This window comes from Tachysurus vachellii, chromosome 21, assembly GCF_030014155.1.
Source record: "Tachysurus vachellii isolate PV-2020 chromosome 21, HZAU_Pvac_v1, whole genome shotgun sequence".
In the NCBI taxonomy this organism is placed as follows: domain Eukaryota; kingdom Metazoa; phylum Chordata; class Actinopteri; order Siluriformes; family Bagridae; genus Tachysurus; species Tachysurus vachellii.
The window spans coordinates 18,656,974-18,679,473 of NC_083480.1; the positions used below are offsets into that span (position 1 = coordinate 18,656,974).

The following is a 22,500-nucleotide window of genomic DNA, read 5'->3' on the forward strand; positions in this document are numbered from 1 at the left end:
ACAATACATTTAGTAAAAGTACTAAGTATTAAACTCTGATGTACATTAGAAACACATTAGAAACACAACACACCAGCAATCAAACAAACATCAGACAAATACATGAACACATACACACACAATAAACAAGAAACCATCAGGGGGCAACAAGAGCAGGTCAAAAACTAAGCTAATGTTGACAGCTCTGGTTAATAACGAACCATTTGACACATTTCTGATGTTTATAGGGGTTTAAGGTTCCACTCAGTAGCAGCTCGAATGATAAACCATGAATAATTTCATAAACAAGACCTACATTTGAGAGGTTTACCACCTTCTCCCAGCTGAGCAATCTATATTTTTGTAATATTGGACAATAATGAGAAATGCTCGATTTCTTATCCAGAATCTTTACAGTTTGTGTGTAAAGTGATTGAAGTGGTTTCAGAGATGTAACACAAGCCTGTGACCAAACGGGCAAACAGTAAGGGGCTTTTTACACCTGGTCACTTCATGCGTTTTCTGTGATCAGATATCTATCCGATGGTAAAAAGACCAGGTCTAAATGCCCTCCGAAACGTTCTGGAGACGGATATAAATCCGTATATATAAATAATAAATCCGATGGTACAAACCCCTTCAGGAGGTGGTCTGGGACGCGTTTCAGATGAAACTGGACAGGTATAAATGAATGTGGTTGTTCAAGCCACATACGTCAGCGCTATAGTCCTCCCAAACGTTAGTAAGTCACTCGCAGGTGACTCACGGGTCGTGTATCGCGCCAGAAACAAATAACACGGACGACACGCAGGGACGGAGCACTCGCGAAACGCAGGCACTTATTGCATCGCTCTTTGGAGCGATGAAAGTGTCCAACAAAAGCTTTTGTAAAACACATAGAAACAAAAGTATATCTGAAGAAATATCGCAGAAAACGAACGAGCAACGTTACACTAGGACGAGGGTCTTAAAAACGCAAGTTTTTTCCTCTTCTTTTTGTTTGCATTCTGAAATCTGAAAACACCAAAGTGTGTTTCATTTCAATTACCCCGGAAATGAGGTGAAATATATATGAGCATTTTGGGTGGGAGTAGAAAGATCGATCGATATCCGATTCGCATTTAATGTGCCCTAATGTAAATGGAACAGTTTTAACAAATCAGAGAGCTATCAGATCAGAGACAACACGTGAAGTGACCAGGTGTAAAAAGGCCCTATGAGAGAGTGCATGTACTTTTTTGCTGCTTGTGTAGACATTTGATGGCGAATGTGTCTAAAGTTACTGAGGTTGAATCTGATTATAATTACAGACCTTTTTTACATGCGATTGAAAAGACAACTTTGAATCAATTAAAATCCCCAAATATTTTCACTCTGACACGATCTGTAGCCTTTCCCCTGACACACACACGCACACACACACGCACATCTGGCTCAACACTGAACTTATTGTTAGACTTGGTGAAAAACATTGCGACTGTTTTTGATGTATTCAACCGCAGACAAGAATTTAACCCGTCTGTAATATAAACCGTAGAGTTAGTGATGTTCGCAGCTACCTGAGAAATATTACTACCCTGAACATAGACTACAGTGTCATCAGCATACATCTGCACAGAAACATCTGGACAGACAGACGGTAGGGCAAGTGAGAACAACAAAGGTCTTAGAATTGATCCTTGAGGAAGACCGGTAGATAGACTGAGAGCCGCTGATGTAAATGACTGGGAACGGTCAGTGAGGTAAGACTCCATCCATTTAATAGCATCTGAGGAAAAATTAAAACTGCATAATTTTGTCAGCAAGACTTAATGATTGACAGTGTGGAAAGCATTCTTAAGGTCCAGGGACACAGCTCCAACCACCCCACCTCCATCCAACAACGCTCTAATAGTTAAAGTAAAGAAGCAACTAGCAGTTTCGGTTGAATAATTGGCTCTAAAGCCAAACTGTACAGGGTGGGGGAGAGCACAGGGTGGGGGAGAGCACAGGGTGGGGGAGAGCACAGGGTGGGGGAGAGCACAGGGTGGGGGGAGCACAGCGTGGGGGGAGCACAGGGTGGAGGGAGCACATGGCGTGGTCTTTAGGTCTTTAGATGGTTAATCATTAGTTTTGCTCTCAGTTTCACTGCGATCTTAGACACAGTAGGCAACATGCTGATGGTCTGTAATTTAACAGAATGAGAGTCTCCACTTTTGAAAATGAGAACAATAACAGCTGATTTTCACAAACCTGAACATATTTTGTGATAATTTTGGTAATGCAGCGTGTGACTAATGTACTTAACGTTTATTCTCCTAGTTTTCACAGATTCTTTATATCCATGCTTTATAGATTTATATTAGCTTACATGTAAAACCCACAGTACTTGGGCCATAAAGGTGACTCTGACTGTTGTCATGGTGACCAGAAGTCCTTTCTTACGTCACACTAATGTAGCTGATCCTCTGGTACACAACACACACACTAAACACGGCAGTAAGTGTCACTACACCAACCTGTCACTCAGTACATTACTAAACCTCACACACAGTGTTTATTAACTTATATAATATTTATGATGTGATCATTCGTGTCAGTTTAATGTCCCCTTTCTCCGTCTCAGTTTGCCCTCTCCGGCCCTGGACCTGTTTGACCGCATGCTGACCCTTGACCCCTCACGACGGTGCACAGCAGAGCAGGCTTTAGCAAGCGGCTTCCTCTGCGATGTTGACCCCAGTAAGATGGAGCCTCCAGAGTGAGTGTCCTCAGTGTCCCACACCTAAAGATGTTCATGACTAACAGATACTAATGTACTGTGTGTGTGTGTGTGTGTGTGTGTGTGTGTGTGTGTGTGTGTGTGTGTGTGTGTGTGTGTGTGTGTGTGTGTGTTCAGTTTGCCTCACTGGCAGGACTGTCATGAGTTGTGGAGTAAGAAGAGGCGGAGACAGAGGCAGAGCGGGCTGACTGACGACCTGCCTGCTCAGAAAGCCACACAGCAGAAGGACCCGGGGAACACAGCCAGCCAGAACAGCCAATCAGCACCCAGCTCGTCTCCCCCACCTCCCCCCACCACACACACTGATCTCATTGGTGTGTATCTCTCTCTCTCACTTTCTCTCACACACCTCACTGACTCACCAATTCACACACACACCTCACTGACTGAACAAAAAATAAATCTCACAGGCTTGAATCAAGTAGCTGGATTGCTGTCAACGTGTGTGTGTGTGTGTGTGTGTGTGTGTGTGTGTGTAGGTCTGGGTGCAGTAGCTGGTCAGTTGAATCAGACAGAGATGGCCGTGTTGTTGAACCTGCTGCAGGGTCAGTCCGAGCGTCTCACTCTCCCTCAGATGGCTGAGCAGCTCCTCATGTCCTCTTCCTCCACCTCCTCCTCCTCACTTCCTGTCCCTGACTCCGCCCCCGATGCCGACTCCACCCGGCACCTGGAGTTGCTCAGCCACACTCTTTCATCTCTCATTCAGGCATCTAATAGTGTGCCAGCTCCTCCACCTCCTCCTCCTCCTCCTGAAGCTCCACAACCCGAGGCCCCTCCCACAGAAGCCCCGCCCTCGGACGACACCACCGGCCTCCTGGCACTTCTCCTGAGCCAGCTGATTAAAGCTCCGCCCCAGGGGGCGGGTCAAGACGAGGAGAGCAACGGCGTCCAGTCAGACGGGGCGGTGACGAGAAGCAGCTCCGCCTCCCATTCTGGCGCCGACTGCAAGGGCAAGTCTGAGTTTACTCTCTAGAGGGCGTGGCTCAAAGCAAACCGAGAGCTTTGATTGGCCAAAGCAGTTTGGGGAGCCTCCTCATGTGGCTCTTTGTAGTGTTAAATCTCCTCTTATCAGAGCGATTGTATATTTTTGAGATGTTTCTCAGTATTTTTTGTTTTTTTTTTGTTTCAACAGTAGACGCGCTGAAGAAATCTATAATAAATCAAAGTTTGTTTGTTTCAAATCCTTATTTTTCATTTCAGTACGTTCATGATGCCATTCGTCTCGATTTCTAAAGGAGTCAGTGTTGAGCTTATTTTTTATGGGAACAAGTCAAACACACAAAGAAGTACACAATCTTTCCTTAAGAAGTCAACTGTCTTTGACACACACACACACAATCACAACAAGACACAATCTCACCTCTCCATCATCACGGGCTGCATGTTTCCATGTTGTTGTTCATGCCGTTTCATCGTTTCTCGTTAAGTCTCTTTGTCATCCTCGTTAAGGCCACGTTAGCGAGTTCAATCACACTGAAACTGACTTAGGGATTTTCCTGACGAACGAACCTGAGCCAGAGATACACTACGTTCGCACTAGCAGCCGACGAGTCTCCTGTCACACCCGTTTGTCACTTGTGGGCGTGGCCTCTGAAATATCCTTCAAGTTCAGGTGAGCAGTAGCACTAGTTTAATGAGAATAGCTTAAGCTCAAACTAAAGTAATGCACTATTAAGTGTGAACCTGCTCAGGTGTGTGATGTCCATGCTCCACACCTGCTGACATTACTGGACTAGCTCCATGTCCTCATAGACACCAGCCATGTTATGCTTATGTTCATGTGTGTGACAGGAGAAGGTGAAAGTGTTGCAGTATCTGAGTACATGTAGTGTTGGACTGAAGAAGCATCAGCTCCCGAGCTGTAGGACCTTCCGAGACAGTCGTTCAGACCTCTTATTTGTATCAAAGTGAGAAAATGTCAGTTCAGAAGTCGCTGATGTTCAGCCTCCTGTCGTGGTGTCGCTCACTGGTGTCACTGTAGAGTTACAGTCCCAGTTGTTCCCAGTTCTCCATCTGATTTTGGTCGTCAGTAGTATGTCAGTAGGTGTGTAATTTCTCACAGCTGCTCCACATCTGTCTTTGCATAAAATGATGGTGCTTTTTGTTCTCCTGTAAGCACAGTGTATACTGAGGCTAAACACACACACACACACGCGCGCGCACGCACACACACACTACATCAGTGGAGCTGAAAATACAGTGAACACTCAGATCTGATCTTGTTACAGCGTGAGATCGGACTGTTGTTAATCCTCACCGTGCATAGAAGAATAAAGGAGTAACGGAGCAACGACGTGACGTCGTGTTGGTTTCGCTCATCATTATGACATAATGACTGAAGTGAGAGAGCAGAAGATGTGTTAGTGTGTAATAACATGTTTATAATCATGTGGACTGGAGTTAGTCAGGTCAGGTGTACGGAGCCTTATAGTTACCTTACACTTCCAGTCACAGTCCGAATCCAGATTTTCATCTGTTTTGTGTTTTTATATATGACTTTATTTGTGTGTGTGTGTGTGTGTGTGTGTGTGTGTGTCAGTCACACTGTCCTCAGCCTTCACCGGTCGAACATTTAATAAATTATGAGCTAAACACAACCAGCATGACTTTTTATCCTTTTCTTTTTCTTATTTTTTTTTTATCATTTCATTCTTTTCACCTTGTCATTGTTTTCACTGCACAAACATCAGAGTTTTATCAAAATAATGAAATAAAGCTGTGATGTGCAGCATGTGCTCTAACAGGAACAGTGCAGTAACGGAGAGACGCCTCATGAGGGCGCCGTTTCCTCTACTTACTTAAAAATTCACAATCAATTTAATAACTTGGAATAAAAAACAATTAGAGTTACTAATAAATAACTTTAGATATTCTATATTAATTGTAAAAATATAAACATTGCTTTTAGTAAATTATAATAAATAGTCATTTCATCACTAATAAGGTGGAACAAATCTTCAAAACAATAAAACTGTGAGACAATGTGTTTATAATCATCGTCCTGTATTTTATTCTGCTTATTCTGCTAAAATGTAGTTTTCTATGTTATTTTAATTAAGTATTTTTACCTTCAAAATCCCACATTGATCAGCAATAACATGGAACCCTGATAGGTGAAGTGCAGAATGTTCCTTTTCAGAGCTGAGAGATCATCTGAACGAACAGTCTCTTGTCAAAGCCGTCGTGTTGGACGCAGGAAAAATGGGTGAGTGTAAGAACGAGTGAAGAACCTGAGACAAGGTCGTTTAGATCAATTGTTCACTGAGGAGAGAAGATCAGTCTGAACCCACAGAAGAGCTGCTGTAGGACCAACTGCTGATAAAGAGACACTGGTGACCGGAGAGAGCTGCAGAGCCTCACAGTGACCATGCTGACACGTGAACATCAGAACTGCACTATGAAGAAGGTGGTCTGGTCTGATGCATCATGTGGATGGCTGTGTGTGTGTTTTACCTGGGGAAGACTCTGAACCAGGATGCACGGTGGGGAAGCTGCTGGAGGCAGTGTGAAGCTCTGGGTAATGTTCTGTTCAGGAACAATGGGTTCTGTACCACCTACCTAAACATTTATGCAGTTCAAGTGTCACTTCATAGCAACAAGTTTCCCTAAAGTCAGTGGCCTCTTTCTGCACAATAATGCTCCCTGACACACTGCAAAAATAGTTCAGGAATGTTTTGAGGAACGAGAGCTGAAGGTCCTGACTTGGATCTCATCCAGGTCAACTGTGAAATGTGCTAAAGGAACAAGTCTGATATTTGGAGGAATTCAAGAATCTGCCGCTGATGTTTTGGTGTCAGATACCTTCAGATGTTCAGAGTCCATGTGGAGTCCACACCTCAGTGACAGTATTCAGCAGGTGGTTTTAATGTTATGGCTGATCTGTGTATAATTTAATAATATCTTATAATAATTTGTGTTTTTATGTTTTTAATGAAAGCAAAAACAAAATGCAGTTTATTAATAATACGGTATTTATTATATATAACTTAAAAAATATAAATATATCTAAAGTAAATTAATTTTAACTTCAAGTAACAAATGACCTCTAAATTATAAACTTTAACTATTAAATGTTTTATTATATTTAAAGTCTATAAAATATCTTTATATTTGCTGCTGAATCTTTTTTGTGCACTTTGTACAATTGTGTTTCTGCTGCGCTTCACTAAGCTGAAGCAGCCTGCGAGCTTTAGAGCGAGTATAAACGAACGTGCTCCATGTTACTGAATCGTGTAGCATCACTGGAACTGACAGCTGAATAAATCTCATCAGAAAAACAAGAGAGATGTCAGCAGGACTCAGATTTATTTAATGAATCAGGACAAAGTTCAGTGTGTTGAACTTCAGTGAAACATCAGAGCAGGTCTAACACTAACACACCCTGGTGTTAGCTGTTTAACTCAGCGTTAGCGTTAGCGTTGGTCAGGACGTCACTTTTATCTGCTCAAGCTGCAGCTCGACACTAAGTTCAGCTCCTGAGGATTTATGATCTTTACAAGTCGGTTCCTCTTTTATTCTTTCATCCCTGTATCTGTTCTCTGATATCTGTATATCTCTCCACCCTCATCTCAGTTATACCTCCATCTCACATCACTGTAAAATGTAAAACATTGGATCATTAATGTTTCTGTCTTTCCTGTTGTCTCTATGTTCAGTCTGAGACGGTGTTTTATTCAGTTTGCTCTCGGATATACGATCTTAATGAGCGAACTACTATACAGAATACTATCTTTAAATTCAAAGATTTTAATTTAGACTCTTTTTAATTTACACACACACACACACACACACACACACACACACACACACAGTTTGCTTACTGTTTTTTTTTTTTTTTTGTGCTTTAGACTCGACTCTATTCAGTGAGAAGCCCCTCTCCCAGACCCTGGTGCTGACCCGTGACCCGGCGCCCCCTGCTGCTCCGTCTGCACAGACAGATGATCTCCATGGCGATGTGGCGTCTGCGCTCCTGCAGCTCATTTCCCAGAATGCCTCAGAGAGCAAGCCCACTTCCTCCGACTCTCAGTGTCTGAAAGAGACACCGTCGTCATTGTATTCCTCTCCAGGAGCACTAGTCTTTAGCCAGCCTGAACATGATGCCAACACTGCTAACGCTAGCACAGGAGTGCAGTACCCCCGTGACCAGGACCTCCGTTTCACCCTGGGGTCCTGCGGGGAGGACAGACAGGAGAGCAAGTCCTGAAGATTCACCCCCGCTTCTGTTTAACGAACATCTGGACTGCCCTGGACACGCGAACTTTACATTTCAATCACGTCTGTCCGTCTCACGCACGCGCAAACACAAACACACACACACACACACTTACAAGCTTTACTTTATATCAAATCTTGAAAATGACAAAGAACCTGAACACAACAACAGTAACATCACCACCACGACTCGAGCATTACGGTTTCAGTGAGTGGATAAAAGAATGTTTTTGTAAATAATTTGTTTTCTGTTTATTAAATGAAGCTGAGTGAAAAGAGTGTTTATTGAGTGAGAGACGTTCAGAGTGAGACACGTTTAGCGTTAAAACATCTCATAATTATTACGTGTATTGTGTAAGCGTGTGTGTGTGTGAGGGTGCTGTGTGCAGCAAGTGTTGAAGAATCTGTTTTAGTGGTCAGTAAAGTGGTGAGAACTTTGTCTCTGCCTCCACATGAACACATTGGTTTCTGCCCTCAGTTCTTCTGGTTATTCTGTCTAATGTCCCTCCTTTTATTTCAGATGAAGCTCTTGGTAAAGAGTTGACTCGGTGCAGGCAAATGGTCTCCTCATTAAGAACATCCCCCTCAGATGTAAGTCTCCTGGTGTCTTTTAGAAGAGTGTTTTTTATGGTTCTTAAAGAAGGAGCAGAAGAACTAAATGCTGTTTTTAAGTTCAATATTGATGGCTTCCATTAGAGCATCTTTGTTTCTTCTGATGCTGATATTAAATGTTTTAAATCTGGCAAGATAGGGCATCTTGTTAGGGTCTGCGACCAGGGCTAGATGTAGCTGACGGCTACAGATCGGCCGGCCACTGAGGGCCCTGGTGTGGTTTCTGCACCAGAACCAAAGGTGAGTGAGCCACAAGCTCAGCCTGCAGCCCAGAAACTCAATGGAGCTACAGCCATCATGGAGAAGCCCTGCTTGTCGGAACCGGTCTCGGAAAAGCCCAGTGAGGTGGAACCAAACCTGGAAAAGGCCAGCTCGGTCAAACCGGACCTGGAAACGACATGTGCGGCACAGAGCTGCCTATGCTGGCAGAGATAGGCACAGAGGTGCAGGACCGTCGCTCAGAAACCCCAGTCACTACACCAGTACAGGGGAACAGGGCAGACGTGGAGATGGAAGATGAGCCAATGTTCAAAGTACAAACTAAGAGGAAAAAACAAGGTAAGAAAAAGCAGGCAAAGAAAGAAACAAGGGTAGAAGAAAGAGAGTCAGAGAGCGATGACTGTATGTGAGATTCTGTGTTCACCTTTGGCTCAAAAGAACAACAGTTAAGTGTTGAGTTCAGTGCTGAGTTTCTCCAAGACCGAAAACAGTTCATCCATGATGTTAAACACTATAGAGGAGAAGGAGCTTTTATTGATGTGGAAGTCTTTTGGTTAAAGAAATTCATAACAAAAGTGAATCTGGAAAACTTTGATGATGACCTTTAGAATGTGTTGTGTGTTTTATGTTGGAGACGTTTTTACCCTCTGTTTAATTTATCTACATTTTATAATGAGTGGGATTCACATTGCAAATTTGAATATTAATGGTGCAAGAGAGTTATTAAAAATTATATGGAGTTTTAAAGCAGAAACGTATTTATGTTGTTATGCTACAGGAAACCCACAGTGATGTCAGTAATGCTGCGGGTTGGTGGGACGAGTGGGAGTGGGACGGGTTGGTGATTTTAAGCCATAACACAACACTAAGTGGTGGAGTCGCCTTGCTGTTTACTTGGAGTTTTATTCCTTGTTCTTATTCAGTTAAAGAGATTTTAAACGGGCGGCTTTTAAAAGTGAAATATTTTATATAGTACTAATGAGGTTGTAGTTTTTACCTGTGTGTTCGCTCCCACCAATGCAGTGGAGAGGATGAGGTTTTTAGATAAATTTATTGTTATTGCTGACTGCATTACTGATGATATTTTAATTTTAGGTGGAGATTTTAACTGTACAACAGATATTTTAGCCTGGAACCATGCAGAACCTTATGCGGCTTCCCGTAAGCGTCTGTGGGAGCTGATGGAGGCCTACGAGTTAAGTGATATATGGAGAACTTTTAATAAGACAAAGTGACAGTACACATGGGCCCACGCCATAGATAACACCCTCCCCCTGGCCAGGTTGGATTGTTTTTTCAGTTTTAAACATTAGCTGGTGTTTTTTTTACAGCTTCTAGAGCTAACTCTGCTCTTCAGGACTGCTTTGAGTGCACTGACTGGAACATCTTCAGGGAGGCTGCAACCAACGGCGACTCTATCAACTTGGAGGAGTACATGGCATCGGAGACCAGCTACGTCGGCAAGTGTATTGATGATGTGACCGTCTCCAAGACCATCACTACACGCTCCAACAGAAGCCATGGATGACTGCTAAAGTGTGTGCGCTGCTAAAGACTTAGCCTTCAGAACAGGGGACAGGGCGGCCCTAAGAACAGCAAGGCCAAACTGTACGGAGCCATCAGAGAGGCAAAGCGCGCACATGCCCAGACAATCCACAGCCACTTCCAGGACAGTGGACACACCCAGTGCATGTGGCAGTGCATACAGGTGATCACAAACTACAAGACGGTTTCACCTGCCTGTGATAGTGATGCCTCCCTCCCAGATGTGCTGAATGACTTCTAAGCTCCATTTGAGCTGCAGAACAACGTAGCGACCAACGTAAAGACCATCCCTCCGCCCGACGACCAGGTACTCTGTCTATCCATGGCTGACGTTAGCAGAACTCTATGCAGAGTTAACCCACGGAAGTCTGCTGGACCACACAACATTCCTGACAGGATGCTCATGGAATGCGCAGAACAGCTAGTTAATGTCTTCACTGGCACCTTCACTGACATTTATCTGAGCAGTACTGTTATTCCTATGTGCCTCAAGACAACCATCATCGTCCCCGTCCCAAAGAAGTCTACAGTGTTCTGCCTCAATGACTATTGTCCCATTGCACTCACACAGATTGTAATGAAGTGCTTCAAGAAGCTCGTCATGACACACATCAAGACCCAGTTACCACCCTCGCTGGACCCCCTACAGTTTGCGTATCGTCCAAACTGCTACACGGATGATGCCATTTCCATGGCCCTCCTTTTAGACCTTGCCCACCTGGACAATAAAGACACTTGCGTATGAATGCTTTTCATAGACTTTAGCTCAGCATTCAACACAAGCATCCCTCAGCACCTGATTGGGAAGCTGATCCTGCTGGGATTAAACACCTTCCTCTGCAACTGGATCCTGGACTTCCTGACTGGGAGACCTCAGTCAGTCCAGATCGGGAACACTGGAGCCCCTCAGGGCTGTGTGCTCAGTCCACTGCTCACTCTGCTGACTCGCGACTGTGTAGCAATGCACAGATCGAACCACATCGTCAAGTTCGCCGATGACACGATTGTGGTGCGTCTCATCAGCAAGAACAATGAGTTGCAACAGCTAACTGCCTGGTGTAGAGTCAACAACCTGTCTCTGAATGTTGATAAAACTAAATTGTTGTTGACGTCCGGAGAGCACAGAGCGATCACTCTCCGCTGAACATCGACGGATCATCTGTAGAGATCGTCAAGAGCACCAAATTTCTCGGTCTTCATCTAGCGGAGAACTTCACCTGGTCACTCAACACAAGCTCCATCACCAAGAAAGCCCAGTAGCGTCTCTACTTTTTACGAAAGATGAGAAAACCCCATCTCCCTCCCCCCATCCTGACTACGTTCTACAGAGGGACCACTGAGAGCATTCTGAGCAGCTGCATCACTATCTGGTTTGGGAACTGCACCATCTTGGAACGCAAGACCTTGCAGTGGATAGTGAGGACAGCTGAGAAGATCATTGGAGTCTGTCTTCCTTCTATCATGGACATTTACACCTAAAACGCTGTCTGGAAAAAGGTACCGAAGCATTCGGGCACTCATGACCAGACTGTGTACCAGTTTCTTTCCACAAGCCCTCAGACTCCTCAATAACTGAATTGCACTGTACCGAGCACAACACACACACACACACACACACACACAATCAACTGTATGGACTGCAATGACCCACACCAATTACACACACTTCCAATATACATCCATGTCTACAGTACCATCATACTGTACTGTACTATAATACTCCATAATCATCCCAGGATTTCTGAACACGTAATATTGATTGAACATACAGTATTTACACTGGTCCACGCTGTTTTGTTTGCACTGTCTTTTGTCTTGTACTGACTTTTTTGTATTTTGTCCTGCACTCTGTACACCAGGTTGCACAGATGAACTTTATGTGGCTAGGACTACTTACTAAGTCCTTAGCTCTGTCTTTGTTTTATGTAGCACCCTGGTCCTGGAGAATTGTTGTCTCATTTCACTGTGTACAGCAACAGCTATATATGGTTGAAATGACAATTAATTCTTCTTGACTTGACACTACGGGAGCTAATGTACATCACGGGAACAGACCTTGCAGCGCATATACAGTAGGATTTCGCTCTCTATGCATCATTAATCAGCTCTTGCACCACTGGAGGTCCTCCCTATCGTCTGAGGAGCATGTTCGACTGATGGACTATCAGTATACAGAGTGGTCCTGCAGTGCAGCTGAACATCGCTCCGTACCTTGATGGGTGTGAAAGTCCCCTTCTGGAGTGCTGGGGTGAGGCTGAGATGGACTTTGGGACAGTGTCAGGGAAGCTGCATTACAGAGACTGTGTTAAGGTATTTAATAAAGGAAAACTTAGTGGAAGGGTAGACACCCCATGGATAAGGTGTGGTGCCAATTTATAGTCTGATTTAATTATATTGAAGTACATTAATTTCTCCACTTGTTTGATTTTGTTTTGCCAATCATGAATGTATTCATCTCGTGTTGTTTCTGCTATTTGTTTTAATTTGGCCTGTCTGAACTGGATGGATGGGTTTAACTGACGTTTCTCTACTAAATATTGGCTCACACTCTGGGTGTCCTGCTCTGTGTATAAAGGCACAGCGGTGCATTCCCAAGTTGTTTTTGCAAAATTCACTATGGAAGATTTCAGGTGGACTTTTATCCCAGAAATTATAATTAAGTTGATATTTGGGGCTCCAGATTTTGTTGCCATATAATAAAAGTGGTTTAATAATGATGTCAAATATTTTCAGCCACAGTCTAATTATGGACTGTTGTTTACTCTGTGCTTTTACCTGCCATACATAACCCTGCCTGCTTGTTAACTAGATTGCGGACTGTTCATTACTCTGTGTTTCTGCCTGGCCTGCATTGATCTGCCTGAATGTGTTAGGATTACTGTGCTGCTTCTGTCCTGATTTTCTGCCTGTCTCTCTGCCCAGTTCATTAAAGACTTTTCTTGTTACATTAGCATCCTGTATTTGAGTCCTCTTTCCGGGATAGCCTGACAGTACCATCTGGCCAGCTGTGGACACTGGCCAGCTATGGAGACACACCTGACCTACCAACCCTCCTTGTAAATCTGTCTCGGACCACCGCAGCCCATGTGAAGCAGATAACAGACCATACAAAGCCACCAATGAACTCATCCGGTGCCTTAGTATTGACTCCAGCCCAGGGGCCACAGCACTTCTCAGGAGAAGTTCCTTATTCAGTGTGCTGTCATATTTGAGTTGTAGCACTCTGTTTACCCATCAGATCGCTCCAAGGTGGCTTATGTTATCTCGCTGCTAACCAACAAGGATAGACGGTGGGCAACCTCAGAGTGGGAACGCCAGTCAACCCTCAGAGTTTCCTACGATGCCTTTAGCAGAAACTTCACAAGATTTTTGACTCCTCAACAGGACGAGTCAAAAGTTTATTTAGCAGCCACATCCTGGACTTGGGAACCCACTTCCACATTCACTGCCTTGACTTGGAACGCATAATCTGTCCCTCTTCATTTCCAGCTGGGGCAGGCTTTTTCTTTGTGGAAAAAAGATGGGTCCCTCTGCCCTTGTATTGTTACCAAGGACTCAACACCATCACCATTAAGAACTAGTACCCCCTGCCTCTCTTCACATCAGCCTTTGAACTCCTTCAAGGAGCCACCATTTTCTTCAAAATGGACTTAAGTAATGTCTTCAATCTTGTACATATTCGGGAGGGAGATGAGTGGAGGACCACTTTCAATACCCCTACAGGTCATGGTGAATATCTGGTCATGCCATTTGATTGACCAATGCACCGGCAGTCTTCCAGGCCTTGGTCATTGATATCCTGTGAGACCTCCTTAACAAAACATCCAAGTGTACTTGGATGACATTCTCATTTTCTCTTGCTCCCTGGAAGAACACAGACACCATGTTCGAGTCGAGCTTCAGTGCCTGCTCCAGAATCAACTCTATGTGAAAGCTGAGTAATGTGACCCAAATCGGATAAAGATGGTGAGAGATTGGCCATGCCCGGATAACAGGAAGCAGCTCCAGTGTTTCCTGGGGTTCGCTAACTTTTATTGCAAGTTCAACAGGGGCTACAGCACTGTCTCTTCCCCTATATTGGCTCAAATCCACTCTCTAATCTCTCAGTTGTAATCTTGAAGCTGGGCAAGCCTTCTCCATCCGGATCCATCCTTGTGCCTTATTTCCAAGGCGACTCAATCTGGTGCAACGGAAGTATCTTATCGGTGAACGGGAACTCTTGGCCGTCAAGTTGGCCCTAGAGGAGTGGAGGCACTGGTTGGAGGGCGCTGAGCAACCCTTCCTAGTTTGGACAGACCAAAGGAATCTTGAATATCTTTGCTCAGTCAAGCGTCTGAATACCCAGCAAGCTTGTTGAGGCCTCTTCTTTGGATGTTTTAATTTCACCATCCTAACGACTGGGTTCCAAGAATGCTAAGCCTGATGATCTATCTCGGCAATTCACCATGAAAGAGGAAGAACCAAGGCCTCCAGTCTCCCAGTTTCAAATGGCTGTCTGGAGGGGAAGTTGTTCGTTCCCGACTGTTTACGCTCTCAAGTCCTCCAATGGTGCCACAGTTCTCACCTATTCTGTCACCTATTCTGTCACCCCGGTTTTGCCCGCACCTTGTCAGTCCTCCAGCTCATGCTCCAGCACGTCTTTCAACTGCATGGCCTCCGTTTTAGTGCTGCCCTGGCCACTGTTAAAAAAATATTTGTTAGGTGCTAAATGAATTCTTTTTTTCTCGTCTCCAAATTCTTTCTCCAGGGGAATTTGGTTGGGAGTGAGTACAGTCGGAGCTTCGGAATTGAACATGGTTGCAGATTGGCTGATTAATTTAAGCTAATTATTATATGACTGTAGTCAGAAAGAGGAAGCTGTGGTATCAATATAAAAGAGTTGATCTTGTTTTGTTATATATTTGTTATAGTGTAAATAGGTAAATATAGGTAAAATGGCTCAGAGAAACACCGTTTGTTCTGCCATTATCTATGTATAAACCCAGGCTTTTGCAGAGCTGTAGGATCTGTTTTCTGTTTTTGTTTACTGCGTTGTTGTAGCTCTAATGTGGTTTAGGTAATATGTTTTGTGTTTGCACTGTTAATATATTTAACTCCATCAGAACTAATGTAGTCCAGTTCCTTCCTGGTTCTAGTCACCCATTAAGAGTACTGAGCCTAGGGATTGAAACTGAATGCTGAATGATCTCTGACTGTAGTGTTGAAGATGTCTTCATTATGGTAGGGTGACTCATGTGGGGAATATAGATGGCACATAGGTTGCACTCATCATCTGAAAAAATTAATTCTTCTTAAGTATCAACCAAATATGTATGCTTTTATTTACTGGCAAAATGTACTGCCAATGATAATCTTGAGTGATACCCTGATGGTTTGCTCTATGCACATTTAACGTTGGTGCACGTGTCCTGATTATCTCTGAATTTATTGTATTAATGATGGATTGAGAGATGTCTCTGCGGGGCAGAAGTGTGGAGATGATAACTTTAGGTGCTAGGGTAGATCTTGTTAGCCAATCTTACTACATTAATCAAGGCTTTGGCTACATTCACATTCTTGGTGTTGAGGGCATTTGTTCCTGTGTGCAGGATGATGTGTGAGGGCGTTCCGAGTACACCTTCTCTCAGCAGGTTCACAGCCATGTGTGGGGTGGGACACCAGAGCTTCCTCACTACTCTCCCTGGGAACCGATTTCTCTGGTTAAGGTGGTTCTCATTTGAGACACAGAGAATGGCTATGCTGTCCTTTCTCCTCTGCTCTCTTCATTTTGGTGGATTGTTCTCTCTGGCTCTCTCTCTCTCTCTGTTTTTAGGTTTACTAAGTGTACTCAGTGTATTGTACCTTTAGGGCGAGACAGGTTTTGAGTTTTGTTTGAAATTTGGTCAGTTCTGTTCAATATTTGATGTATTTTTCTTTCTCTTTTGTTCTAATTTGTTTGGGTCTGATTGTGTGCCTCTGTGTGTGTGGGGGGGTCTGAATGTGTGGGGGGGTCTGATTGTGTGTCTTTGTGTGGGGTGTGATTGTGTGTGTAGGGGGGTCTGATTGTGTGTGTGTGTGGGGGGGTCTGTTTGTGTGTCTCTGTATGTGGGGGGGTCTGATTGTGTGTGTGTGTGTGGGGGTCTGATTGTGTGCCTCTGTGTGTGTGGGGGAGGTCTGAATGTGTGTGTGTGGGGGGGTCTGATTGTGTGTCTGTGTGGGGGGTCTTATTGTGTGTGTAGGGGGGTCTGATTGTGTGTGTGTGTGTGGGGGGTCTGATTGTGTGTCTCTGTATGTGGGGGGGTCTGTTTGTGTGTCTGTGTGGGGGGGGTCTGATTCTGTGTTTGTGTGAGTAGGGGGGTCTGATTCTGTGTTTGTGTGAGTAGGGGGGTGTCTGATTGTGTGTCTGTGTGTAGGGGGTCTGATTGTGTGTGGGGGGTCTGATTGTGTGTCTCTGTATGTGGGGGGTCTGATTGTATGGGGGGTCTGATTCTGTCTCTGTGTGTGTGTGGGGGTGTCTGATTGTGTGTCTGTGTGTGGGGGTGTGTGTGTGTGATTGTGTGTCTCTGTGTGGGGGCATGTGGTAGCCTAGTGGTTAAGGTGCCGGACTACCAATCAGAAGGTTGTGAGTTCGATTCCCACTTCCACCAGGCTGCCACTGGAAGGGTGGAAGGGTCTGATTGTGTGTGTGTGTGTGTGTGGGGGGTCTGATTGTGTGTGTGGGGGAGGTCTGATTGTGTGTCTGTGTGTGTGTTCTGATTGTGTGTCTGTGTGTGTGTCTGTGTGTGTCCTGAGACTAGTGTAAGTCTCAGCATGAAGACAGTGGAGGCTCCTTTTAACACTCAGTGGGACACTTTATTTCATGTGTTTCCTGTCATTAATGGCTTCTTATTGGATATTTAACAGTAGGGGATTTTGGCCTATTTCTGCTCTGAATGCAGAGTTTGGAGCTTTTCTCTGCATCTGTAGGATGTTTGTGCAGGAATTTAGTGAGACGTTTGTCCCATTTTGCCCCATCAGTGTGTGTTTGTGGACCCCCCCCCCCACCTCACTGCCACGTTTGAGTCAGATTCTAACTGGAATTGTTGTTTATTGTTTTTGTGATAGCATAAAAGCCGTATCTCTGAGTTCAGTTACAGCCGTGTAGAAGTGTTAGTGATTGTTACGCCTAAATATGTGTAAAACTAATGTGTATAAACAAAACATGCATCATTTTAAAACATTTTTGTGTACATATTTGTCAATAAGAGTCTGTAGCATGACCATATGGTCGGATGTGTGGAATTTATTTAGGAATCTAATTAGACTTAAGACTCTGTCCTCCTTGTGATTGTCTATAATCCTGGAGTTTATGATGCTGCAGAAAACTTTCCCAGCTTATTGTTCACAGATGCCTCGATAATTCTGGGGTCTAAATGTATCTCCATGTTTAAATATGGGGTTTATGTCCTTGGTTCCAGATCTCAGGGAAGTGACCTACACTTATTATTAATGGTGCTTGTAAGTAACATTCTTACTATCCTGCATACTCTTCTGGACAAAACCTCGGCGTATAACTTGTCCCGCAGCTTTTGTCCTAGACCCATGAGTGAGGTGTCAAATCGACCAGCTCTTTGAGGAGAGGTGTGCTATGACTTTTATATGCGATCCGAGTACCAGTACTTCCGGTACCGGGTCTCAAAATGGCCTTTTTTTCCATAGACTCCCATTATAAACTTTGGAGGTTTATAACTTGGCAAGCTTTTGAACGATCTACACCAAACACGGCTCCTTTAGGGTGATACTCTGAACAAATTGGTGTACCGACTGGCCTTCCGGTTGTCCCGCAGCCCCGCCCCCAAAATATGCAAAATCAAAAAACTTTTTACAACATGGACATGTGACATATCAAAACACTCAGAACAATGAGGGGAACTTCCTCACGTGTAATTTGATGAAGTCACGTGGCGCCATGTGATTTCACGTGAAAATAAAAAATTTGCACAAAATGGACATGTGACATATCAAAACACTCAGCACGATGAGGGGAACTTGCCACATGCAAGCACCATTCACATTTTCTTCAGGAAATGTACCGTTCTAGTTATTATTTATTACAATTTATTAATTTTGTGTTTAAGCGTTTGTGTTAGAATGCTGTCAGGTCTACAGGCTTACTTGGGTTTTAATTCTTTTAGTTTGGGTAATAATTCTGTTTCAGAGATTTGGTCATCCAGAGGATTTTGCTGATCTTTAATGATTTTATTAGATTTTTTTAGTTTTTCATCATTTTTATGTGGATCAGGATTGATGGGTGTATTGTGGTAAAGGCTTCTAAAAATGTTTTACCCAAATTTACATTTACAGCATTTAGCAGACACTCTTATTCAGAGTGACTTACATTTTTATTTCAGTTTATACACCCTAGCAATTGAGGGTTAAGGGCCTTGCTCATGGGCCCTGCAGTGGCAACTTTCTGGACCTGGGATTCGAGCCAATGACCTTCTGATCAGTAGTCGAACACCTTAACCATCGTTAACCATCTCCATCGTTAATGGCTAAATTATCTTGATACTTTTTATTTATTTAATAAATTCCATTTTTTCCTAAAGTTGTCTGAGTTAATTTATTCTTCAATGGAGTGTATTTGGTTTTGTAGCTTTTGTAGTCTTTTTCTTTTGGAGTTTCTTTTTTACATGTTTATTTGTATTTGAGGTCCGTTTTTGAGTGAGTGGGTAAGATGGACATTTGGGACACATTCTGAAAAATAAGATGTAAGACGTCAGATGTTTTGTAGCCAAAAATACTCCTCCTTTATTCTCTGTGTGTGTGTGTGTGTGTGTGTGTGTGTGTGTGTGTGTGTGTGTGTGTGTGTGTGTGTGTGTGCACTAAGTCTTTACTTGATTTAGGGCCAGATTTTTCTCTCTTCCAGACAAAATCTCTTGTTCACAAATACAGGACAGAGGCAGCTCAGCGACAACTGGACCAGATTATCTTTTATTTAAAATCACACACACACACACACACACACACACACAAGCTCCTCCCTCTCTCTCTCACACACTCTCAAACTCTTTTTCATTTTTAGTCTCAGTGCAGTGCTGTGTTTGTATTTGTGGACATTGAGAGAGGACGAGAGACTGTCAATCAGAGAGAGAGAGATAGAGTGTGGACTCTGCACCACTGTGTGTAGCAATTTGACCACAGAGGACGATTTACTGGACATACCGTATAAACTGTGTGAGTGTATGTGTGAATGTGTGTGTTGAGAATGATGGAGGCATCAGACGTTCACGAAGAAGCAAAGGAGAAGAAGAAGATCCACTTCGCTGTCCCCTCTACAGCCCCGACCCAGCTCGACCCCCGCCAGGTGGAGATGGTGGGTGACCACACACACACACACACACAGGGTTTATTTAAGTACAGATAATTTAACTTAATTTTTTTAATTTAACAAATTTGTGTGTCTTTAAAGTAGCAGTTTAGAAGTTCTGTTAGACATTAATGATTGTGTGCGTGTGTACAATCAGTAATCTCTGATTGGACAGTTAACTATCAGCTTGTGTAAACACTGGATTCCTTTCTGATGTAGACCGTGTGTGCGTGTGTTTAACTCACACACACAGTTTAACTCACACACACACACACTGTCTTGTGCAGTTTAGTGTGTATTGTCTTTATCTCACACACAAACACAGTGTAGAGATTTTGCTGAACTGTATTTCCTTGTTTATTTAGCACTTGCTGTATTTACACGGCTGAACTTAACACAGCAAGTGTGAACAAAAACGAGGAAAAACTCCCAGCAAACATAATTTCACTCTAATTTTAAAGCGAACATAATGTGAGGATCTCGGTGAGGTTTCTTCATCGACCAGATGTTGACGGTGTGTTTGTAAAATGTCGGAATGGGGAGTGTGATGTAACAGAGGCTCTCATTTCACAGTGAATTAGAGCAAATCTCACTCTGACTCTGCAGGCTGCTGATTGGTCGGTCGCTGTGATGAGTGTTGTGACATCCATAACCACAATGAAGAATTTCCTCAAACTGTATAAAGAACATAAACATGATAAAAACGAGACTCTGTCTGATACACACGTCACACTCGGCACAGAAAATAGGAGGAAGAGGAGAGGTGTAACTCGACATGTAATTGCATTTGTGTCATGTTAACGTGCTAGCTTAAGAAGTGATACACTGTGATTACTGCTGCCTGAGAACTAAATAAAACAACAGGAGCAATCAACACGCACACACACACACACACACACACAAACACATACATACACACACTACATGAGACAAGTAACTTTCACCTGCTGTTTCATGCTTAGTTGTGTGTGTGTGTGTGTGTAGGCCAGGCTGTCCTGTGCTGTTTTAATTTTAGTCTCTGTATAAAGTGGGTCAGGTTGGAATGAGGACAGCGACACTCTCAGCAGAGCAAAGAAAATATTCTCTCTGGAGTTTCTAATTAACTCTCCATCCTGATTATAATGATTCTACATCACACACACACACACACACACACACACACACACACACACACAACACAAACATACTGTAGACACTATACACACACTACATAATATACTACACACAGAAAATACACACACGGCAGACACGCACATTATACTATATAGACTATATACATGCTATACACCCCACCCCACCCCACCCTACCCCGCAGTGAAAGGAAAATTGTGTGTGTGTGTGAGAGAGAGATTGTTGTATGGTATTCTGGGTAAAGCTCAAGTAATGCAGAAGTAAACAGAAGTGTATATAGAGCTGGATAAGCTCCGCCCACTAACCTCATATCCACATTATACACCAATTTATCTTTATATACACCTGATTTATACAAAACACACACGTGAGGTGACGATGAGAAACAGAAAGAAACTATCAGGCTCATCACACACTTCAGATTATGGCTGTAAACATCAGCAGACAGCCACAATAAACACATGACGTTCTGAGTCACTGAATCATTTAGATCGGTGCTCGAATCAGTGAATCTTTTGGTACAGAGAGAGATTCACGTTTTTGTGGTCAGTGTGTAATTCAGTTCAGTTCAAATGGCTCATCGATGAAAATTTTTTAATTCAATTCTAGAACAGAGGACCTTAATTCCACAGTTCTGACACATAAACTCCATGGGCGTGGCCTAATATTCTAATTAGTACACCTTTAAAACTCCGTCTGCTATGGCATGCTATAAAGTTTTTTGTAAACCAACTCTGATTTCAGTGAAATATTGTGAAATCTGTCCGACTTTACAGAAATCTGGATGTAGACATACATTAAGCTTCAGTCTTCTCTCGGCTGTCTATCTAACATACGTGTGTGTGTGTGTGAGAGAGATCATAATAAATAGAGAGCTGTAGCTGGAGGTTTTCTGGGTTAGGTCAGTGTAAGACTTCTCTCTGAGGAACAGACCCAATTAGACACAAACTCTGTCCTTAAGTGATGAAACGACAAATTAGAAATGGGACAGATTTTATTTTGAATAATTTCTGAATAAATCTCAGTAGAACGTAGGTCTGAAGCTGGAATGAGATCATTAGTAATCTGTGCTTTGTCTCAGGACATCCTTGTGGAAATGTTCTACCAGGAAGACGAGGAATTCTTTTCATCGCAAAAGACAACTTTGTTTCATTCTGAACTCATAAACACTCACGAATCTCACTCAGGATTAGAGTTAAACTGTTAGCTGATGATCTCATGCGCTTGTTTATTGCCAGCTGGTAAGTAAGTAACATTAATAGAAATGTAGCAGCCAAAGCTAGTGTACTTGCTATCGAGCCAAAACTACACACAATATCCACATTGTACAAAATATTCATGCCTACGATTATTAAACAGAACTTCAAATCCATCAGCTGAAATGATTATGTAGTTATCTACAGAATATTTATACTAAATAGGAACAAAACCGCACACATCTTACCATCGCTGCTGTTTTGTTCTGGTTGTCAAAATAGAAATGTAAGAGTGGAAGTTGTTCAGTCTCTGAGTCAGGTACATGCTTCCAGATCAGTAATTTTATAAGCACTATCTATCTGCTTATTATTATTATTGTTATTATTATTATTATTATTATTATTATTATTATTATTATTATTATTATTATTATTATTATTGTCATCATTATTATTATTATTATTATTATTATTATTATTATTATTGTTGTTGTTTTTGTTATTATTATTATTATTATTAC

At 43.0% G+C, this 22,500-nt stretch overlaps 2 protein-coding genes across 3 annotated transcripts in view; both read left to right on the forward strand.

Moving 5' to 3' along the window:
* The window catches only part of cdk12 (cyclin dependent kinase 12), a 22,022-nt gene extending 13,798 nt beyond the window's left edge, over positions 1-8,224 (forward strand). Inside the window, exons 12-15 of the mRNA XM_060857455.1 lie at positions 2,585-2,716; positions 2,855-3,051; positions 3,217-3,687; positions 7,585-8,224. Coding sequence (XP_060713438.1) covers positions 2,585-2,716; positions 2,855-3,051; positions 3,217-3,687; positions 7,585-7,940 — 1,156 coding nt within the window. The 3' untranslated portion in view covers positions 7,941-8,224. The remainder of the gene's footprint in view (positions 1-2,584; positions 2,717-2,854; positions 3,052-3,216; positions 3,688-7,584) is intronic.
* An 11,108-nt stretch (positions 8,225-19,332) lies between these two features.
* The window catches only part of ppp1r1b (protein phosphatase 1, regulatory (inhibitor) subunit 1B), a 6,458-nt gene continuing 3,290 nt past the window's right edge, over positions 19,333-22,500 (forward strand). The window contains exon 1 of one of the 2 annotated variants that reach the window (XM_060857503.1): positions 19,333-19,658. In XM_060857503.1, coding sequence (XP_060713486.1) covers positions 19,536-19,658 — 123 coding nt within the window. In that variant the 5' untranslated portion in view covers positions 19,333-19,535. The remainder of the gene's footprint in view (positions 19,659-22,500) is intronic. The other variant, XM_060857502.1, reaches the window with a different exon arrangement.